Source organism: Rutidosis leptorrhynchoides, chromosome 3, assembly GCF_046630445.1.
Source record: "Rutidosis leptorrhynchoides isolate AG116_Rl617_1_P2 chromosome 3, CSIRO_AGI_Rlap_v1, whole genome shotgun sequence".
Taxonomy (NCBI): Eukaryota; Viridiplantae; Streptophyta; class Magnoliopsida; order Asterales; family Asteraceae; genus Rutidosis; species Rutidosis leptorrhynchoides.
The window spans coordinates 691414005-691422674 of NC_092335.1; the positions used below are offsets into that span (position 1 = coordinate 691414005).

The 8670-nt window shown below is 33.3% G+C and overlaps 1 protein-coding gene across 1 annotated transcript; it reads right to left on the bottom strand.

Annotated features, from left to right (window-relative positions):
• Positions 1-201: 201 nt before the first annotated feature.
• Positions 202-1169, bottom strand: LOC139899521 (abscisic acid receptor PYL4-like). The gene has a single exon (XM_071882357.1). It carries the CDS (start codon positions 1056-1058, stop codon positions 459-461), a length of 600 nt encoding a protein of 199 aa, XP_071738458.1. The 5' UTR covers positions 1059-1169; the 3' UTR covers positions 202-458.
• Between the last annotated feature and the right edge of the window lie 7501 nt (positions 1170-8670).

The following is an 8670-nucleotide window of genomic DNA, read 5'->3' on the forward strand; positions in this document are numbered from 1 at the left end:
TAAGCTCGGAATACGAATAATTTGACATGTTATTTTTATTTTCTTAAGTGTCAACAATTTAAAAGTGCCAAAATCAAATCCAAACATCTACTTATCAAATCTAAACACTATTTATTCAAATCACGTTAGCCGATTATTTTCTTCTATTTATATAAAACGCAAATCAATTTTATAAACACAAATTTAAGCACCTCTAAACCGATCAAACAAATTAATTTTATTAATTTTTCATACCCAAATAAACCAATAAAACCTTAAAAAAACTCACAAAAAATTCTGATGATGAAAATTTACACCAATAAAATAAATCATAAAAAAAAGGTTTTTGATCACTTGGGTCTTCATTATTATCCATCTTTTATCAGTCTAACATCTGAAAATAGCTTTTCTGTACTTCCTTCCCACATGGGTAAATTTCAAATTAAAGATTACATAATTTGATTCCGACCAATTGACTTTCACCGGAGTTTATTCTCAGCAATTTGCGCTAACGATTGCAAGTTACATTTCACAATTGTATCAACAAACACACAAGTCTCATCCTTTGTATTCCCTGGTGGTGTATCAACCACGTATGACTCAACAACCACCGTACCATTTCCGTCGAGTGTAGGGTGTAAAGTTGTCACCGATCGGTAGTTTAATAACCGGTGATCACCATCAACAACACTGAAACTGAGGACATGGCGCTCATCGTCTAAGATTTCAAGACGTTCAGTTGACCGAGCTGCGGGTAATCCGGAGATGACGTGGATTTCTCTTAATGTTCCGACGTCACCGTTTCCGACGAGTAAGTGACAGTTTTTAACGAAATGTTTGTATGCTTGTGGGTTATCAAAACGACGAACGACAGACCATACGGTGGAGATTGGTGCGTTGATTTGTTGGATCACGGCGGAGCAACATTGGTTTGGGTTGACCGTATGTGTGTGGTAGATTGCGACGGATTCCGGTACCGGAGTTGTGACGGTTGACCTTAAAATGTTGTTACCGCAACCTGTAGTCGTGTTGATTCTATCTAGTAGAAAAGATGGTGATTTTTGTGGGTTAGAAAGCATTTTATATCTTTTGATCTATTGAATGAATAGATTGATAAAAGCTTTTTCGATTTTCGATTTTGGATCTTGGTTTGTTGTTTAAGGTTTAGGTTTTGTGGATGATGGTGGTGTTATATACTAGTAAATGATAAGGGTGATGGTTCATGTGAAAGAAGTAAAATAAGGCTAGTTGGTTGAACCCTAATAAGGGCCATAAATAAATAATGGTGTTCTTTTATATATGAGAGATGTGGAGTAGACATATTTGACCTTATCAAATGGGCCGTTTCTTTAAGTATTTTTCAACTTGCAAGTTGTTTATAACTAGTGGAGAGCCCTCGCTATGGGGCGGGTTTGTTAATTATAGATAGGAATTTTTAGTAACAAATGTAATTTAGATTATTACACGAATGAACCAACAGTTACTATCATGAGGATCCGTAACCCCGAGACAGTTTGTTGTTTAAATAACCGCTAATAAACCGACAACAATGACGCATAAGACTGCAGTTCCAAATTCTTTACCATCACGACCTTATGACTAAAGCATTCAACTTTGGAGTCTCCCTGATGTATTGTTAAATAAACCCTGCAAACATAACTTTTTTATATTTTATAAATTAGAAAAGCAGAAAACCTTGAATATATCCAAAACTATGGATATGCATCCTTTAAAAATATCACAAACACACACAACTCAAAATCTAATAGAATCCATGATGCACACACATATAAGATCTCAAAGAAAGCCCACAGACTAAAGTATTCACATTTGCAAGAAATATAATAAAACATGTTAGACTTTTAACAAAAAAGATGGTGAAAAAAGTAATTAAAACATTAATACAACACTTTGGCACCAAAGCATTTAAGGGCAAAACATGAATAGTTGTTCTAAATTTATATCAGGTATAAAATATTTTAAATTCAACCTTCATGATTTGTAAACCCTGAGTAATAATTGGTCTTTTCTTGCAAACAAATCATGTTAGATGCAAAATCATAACTAAACTTTTACTTAACATGTAAGTAAAAGATAAACAAATGCAATATAACGTACCTCCTTTTGACTGGTTCTTGTTTATGTAAGCTGTAATTCGAGACAATAGACGATAGTTTACCTGATAAATCTGTTACTTTCTGGAAATTTTATGCTCCATACAAAACTGAGAATATATAAAAGCAATTGCAAGTAGAAGCAATTAAATATTTTAAGTAGGCATGCGTTGTAACGCTTCAAAAAGGCATAACAATAAAAGAATGTCAGAATCTCATGTAATTAACCATGATTGGCCTTGTTGAAGATCTGACAGTTACACCAGCACAGCAGTCCTGCAATTTAGAATGATTAAATATATAGTTTGACCAATTGACTTCAGTTCGAAAAGCAAAAAATGCTAAAAGTAATGGCATTTGCGGTCACCAAAGGCAGAAGCTTTAACAGCTGCTCTCTTCACTATCACCCTAAGCTTGTTCTGAATGACTAAACAGTTCTCGTTAACTGCAATATTCAATATTCCACACTTCTCCTTCGAATTGCTCAACCAATAGCAAACTGCAATCAACGAAATTCCACACATTTCAACGCTACTTTTCAATTCAGATTTATGTAATATATATACCATTTGATCAGAGTTTCTAGCACATGAAACTCACACCAGGCTCTTTGAAAGTCAACATTAGTCATAAAGCATTTACCATTCTTTGTGACTCTTTAGGGACTTTAGCAACATTATCCATCGATACCAATCTCATTAGCAACGGGAACATAAATCACAAATCTTAGAAATAAAGTCATTGTCGAATATTGGAAGTGTTTTGCTCGAGTTATCCACCTCTCCAGCTAATGTACTTATTGAGTCCCAATAGATAAGGTTTCGAATAGAGTGTTTAATTACAAAATCCAATTAACCACATTTAAGTGTATTACTAACCATCTAGCTGGCTCGATTTTAGGATTCAAAATAATATCTATATCACAAAAGAAAGTAACGAAAATACCTCTGAAGTTCATATAAGCAAGGGCAATAGTCAAGGCTAAAATCGCTAAAACTCGAGGAAACCCAAATATTATTGTAAATTGTTTTACTTGATTGTAAGATGTGAGCTCAAAGTGCTGATGTGGATATCCTGTAGAAGGTTTGTTCTCAAACTGCCCGTATCTTCCAAATCTGAGGGATGTAGGACTATTTATTGCTTTCTGTATGGCTTTTGTAGTTTCACAGTTTACCTTTGTCATCCTATATGCACTGTCAACTTCCAAAAGCTTCTCAAATTGTGCCTTATCATCGATCCCCATACTTGCATATATAGCGTTTCTCTGCATTAAGTAGTAACGTGTTATGGTTTATCAACAGATATTCATCTGTATTAAAATAAAGTTTTAGCATCTATAACAGTTTTAAAGCATGTAGGCATTTATTTTAAGAATTATTATTATTATTATGAGTTGTTGTAGGTGTGCTTATAAAACATGAACATCTTAAATCAATAATGTATATCCAAAATCTTTAACATGTAAATAAATAGCGAACATTTGATCATTTTAACATAGATTAATGTAAAAAACCCCAAGTACACAATTATAAATAGCTGTATTTACACCACTAATATATAGTTTTCTATAACAACAGTAAGCGAGTTCATCTAACCTTGTTGAAACCCACTATAATGTCCTAAAGCAGATGACACCCAAATAACGTAAACAACATCTTCAGGGAACATTGTACATAGAATAAAATACCGAAAGAAACACCGAGAGCAAAGTGTAACAAAAAATGTGATAAACATGTCAGTCGAATGAATCGGTAGCTAACTTCAAAATTCATTTTAAATAAAAACTACAACAAAGACCTTTCTTCAAAACTTCAAGAAACAAACATCTATCATTTTTCAAGTTTAAACTATACAACTAACCTTAGTTGTAGTCAATAGTCACTTTCTATAAGATATAATGCACAAAACTGATCTCCTTTTGAGAGATTTGGCCTGTAAATTTAAGCAAGTCTCATTGAGGCATTTCATTGAACACCTGGCATACAATACAACTTAATTTTTTGGTATGCAGTATGAAATGTCCCGTTCTTATTGATTAAAAACGTTCCATATTAATTGATTTCGTTGCGAGGTTTTGACCTCTATATGAGACGTTTTTCAAAGACTGCATTCATTTTAAAACAAACCATAACCTTTATTTCATCAATAAAGGTTTAAAAAGCTTTACGTAGATTATCAAATAATGATAATCTAAAATATCCTGTTTACACACGACCATTACATAATGGTTTACAATACAAATATGTTACAACAAAATAAGTTTCTTGAATGCAGTTTTTACACAATATCATACAAGCATGGACTCCAAATCTCGTCCTTATTTAAGTATGCGACAGCGGAAGCTCTTAATAATCACCTGAGAATAAACATGCTTAAAACGTCAACAAAAATGTTGGTGAGTTATAGGTTTAACCTATATATATCAAATCATAATAATAGACCACAAGATTTCATATTTCAATACATCCCATACATAGAGATAAAAATCATTCATATGGTGAACACCTGGTAACCGACATTAACAAGATGCATATATAAGAATATCCCCATCATTCCGGGACACCCTTCGGATATGATATAAATTTCGAAGTACTAAAGCATCCGGTACTTTGGATGGGGTTTGTTAGGCCCAATAGATCTATCTTTAGGATTCGCGTCAATTAGGGTGTCTGTTCCCTAATTCTTAGATTACCAGACTTAATAAAAAGGGGCATATTCGATTTCGATAATTCAACCATAGAATGTAGTTTCACGTACTTGTGTCTATTTTGTAAATCATTTATAAAACCTGCATGTATTCTCATCCCAAAAATATTAGATTTTAAAAGTGGGACTATAACTCACTTTCACAGATTTTTACTTCGTCGGGAAGTAAGACTTGGCCACTGGTTGATTCACTAACCTATAACAATATATACATATATATATATATATCAAAGTATGTTCAAAATATATTTACAACACTTTTAATATATTTTGATGTTTTAAGTTTATTAAGTCAGCTGTCCTCGTTAGTAACCTACAACTAGTTGTCCACAGTTAGATGTACAGAAATAAATTGATAAATATTATCTTGAATCAATCCACGACCCAGTGTATACGTATCTCAGTATTGATCACAACTCAAACTATATATATTTTGGAATCAACCTCAACCCTGTATAGCTAACTCCAACATTCACATATAGAGTGTCTATGGTTGTTCCGAAATATATATAGATGTGTCGACATGATAGGTCGAAACATTGTATACGTGTCTATGGTATCTCAAGATTACATAATATACAATACAAGTTGATTAAGTTATGGTTGGAATAGATTTATTACCAATTTTCACGTAGCTGAAATGAGAAAAATTATCCAATCTTGTTTTACCCATAACTTCTTCATTTTAAATCCGTTTTGAGTGAATCAAATTGCTATGGTTTCATATTGAACTCTATTTTATGAATCTAAACAGAAAAGTATAGGTTTATAGTCGGAAAAATAAGTTACAAGTCGTTTTTGTAAAGGTAGTCATTTCAGTCGAAAGAACGACGTCTAGATGACCATTTTAGAAAACATACTTCCACTTTGAGTTTAACCATAATTTTTGGATATAGTTTCATGTTCATAATAAAAATCATTTTCTCAGAATAACAACTTTTAAATCAAAGATTATCATAGTTTTTAATTAACTAACCCAAAACAGCCCGCGGTGTTACTACGACGGCGTAAATCCGGTTTTACGGTGTTTTTTGTGTTTCCAGGTTTTAAATCATTAAGTTAGCATATCATATAGATATAGAACATGTGTTTAGTTGATTTTAAAAGTCAAGTTAGAAGGATTAACTTTTGTTTGCGAACAAGTTTAGAATTAACTAAACTATGTTCTAGTGATTACAAGTTTAAACCTTCGAATAAGATAGCTTTATATGTATGAATCGAATGATGTTATGAACATCATTACTACCTTAAGTTCCTTGGATAAACCTACTGGAAAAGGGAAAAATGGATCTAGCTTCAATGGATCCTTGGATGGCTCGAAGTTCTTGAAGCAAAATCATGACACGAAAACAAGTTCAAGTAAGATCATCACTTGAAATAAGATTGTTATAGTTATAGAAATTGAACCAAAGTTTGAATATGATTATTACCTTGTATTAGAATGATAACCTACTGTAAGAAACAAAGATTTCTTGAGGTTGGATGATCACCTTACAAGATTGGAAGTGAGCTAGCAAACTTGAAAGTATTCTTGATTTTATGTAACTAGAACTTGTAGAATATATGAAGAACACTTAGAACTTGAAGATAGAACTTGAGAGAGATTAATTAGATGAAGAAAATTGAAGAATGAAAGTGTTTTTAGGTGTTTTTGGTCGTTGGTGTATGGATTAGATATAAAGGATATGTAATTTTGTTTTCATGTAAATAAGTCATGAATGATTACTCATATTTTTATAATTTTATGAGATATTTCATGCTAGTTGCCAAATGATGGTTCCCACATGTGTTAGGTGACTCACATGGGCTGCTAAGAGCTGATCATTGGAGTGTATATACCAATAATACATACATCTAAAAGCTGTGTATTGTACGAGTACGAATACGGGTGCATACGAGTAGAATTGTTGATGAAACTGAACGAGGATGTAATTGTAAGCATTTTTGTTAAGTAGAAGTATTTTGATAAGTGTATTGAAGTCTTTCAAAAGTGTATAAATACATATTAAAACACTACATGTATATACATTTTAACTGAGTCGTTAAGTCATCGTTAGTCGTTACATGTAAATGTTGTTTTGAAACCTTTAGGTTAACGATCTTGTTAAATGTTGTTAACCCAATGTTTATAATATCAAAAGAGATTTTAAATTATTATATTATCATGATATTATGATGTACGAATATCTCTTAATATGATATATATACATTAAATGTCGTTACAACGATAATCGTTACATATATGTCTCGTTTCAAAATCATTAAGTTAGTAGTCTTGTTTTTACATATGTAGTTCATTGTTAATATACTTAATGATATGTTTACTTATCATAATATCATTTTAACTATATATATAACCATATATATGTCATCATATAGTTTTTACAAGTTTTAACGTTCGTGAATCACCGGTCAACTTGGGTGGTCAATTGTCTATATGAAACCTATTTCAATTAATCAAGTCTTAACAAGTTTGATTGCTTAACATGTTGGAAACATTTAATCATGTAAATATCAATCTCAATTAATATATATAAACATGGAAAAGTTCGGGTCACTACAGTACCTACCCGTTAAATAAATTTCGTCCCGAAATTTTAAGCTGTTGAAGGTGTTGACGAATCTTCTGGAAATTGATGCTGGTATTTCTTCTTCATCTGATCTTCACACTCCCAGGTGAACTCGGGTCCTCTACGAGCATTCCATCGAACCTTAACAATTGGTATCTTGTTTTGCTTAAGTCTTTTAACCTCACGATCCATTATTTCGACGGGTTCTTCGATGAATTGGAGTTTTTCGTTGATTTGGATTTCATCTAACGGAATAGTGAGATCTTCTTTAGCAAAACATTTCTTCAAATTCGAGACGTGGAAAGTGTTATGTACAGCCGCGAGTTGTTGAGGTAACTCAAGTCGGTAAGCTACTGGTCCGACACGATCAATAATCTTGAATGGTCCAATATACCTTGGATTTAATTTCCCTCGTTTACCAAATCGAACAACGCCTTTCCAAGGTGCAACTTTAAGCATGACCATCTCTCCAATTTCAAATTCTATATCTTTTCTTTTAATGTCAGCGTAGCTCTTTTGTCGACTTTGGGCGGTTTTCAACCGTTGTTGAATTTGGATGATCTTCTCGGTAGTTTCTTGTATAATCTCCGGACCCGTAATCTGTCTATCCCCCACTTCACTCCAACAAATCGGAGACCTGCACTTTCTACCATAAAGTGCTTCAAACGGCGCCATCTCAATGCTTGAATGGTAGCTGTTGTTGTAGGAAAATTCTGCTAATGGTAGATGTCGATCCCAACTGTTTCCGAAATCAATAACACATGCTCGTAGCATGTCTTCAAGCGTTTGTATCGTCCTTTCGCTCTGCCCATCAGTTTGTGGATGATAGGCAGTACTCATGTCTAGACGAGTTCCTAATGCTTGCTGTAATGTCTGCCAGAATCTTGAAATAAATCTGACATCCCTATCAGAGATAATAGAGATTGGTATTCCATGTCTGGAGATGACTTCCTTCAAATACAGTCGTGCTAACTTCTCCATCTTGTCATCTTCTCTTATTGGCAGGAAGTGTGCTGATTTGGTGAGACGATCAACTATTACCCAAATAGTATCAAAACCACTTGCAGTCCTTGGCAATTTAGTGATGAAATCCATGGTAATGTTTTCCCATTTCCATTCCGGGATTTCGGGTTGTTGAAGTAGACCTGATGGTTTCTGATGCTCAGCTTTGACCTTAGAACACGTCAAACATTCTCCTACATATTTAGCAACATCGGCTTTCATACCCGGCCACCAAAAATGTTTCTTGAGATCCTTGTACATCTTCCCCGATCCAGGATGTATTGAGTATCTGGTTTTAT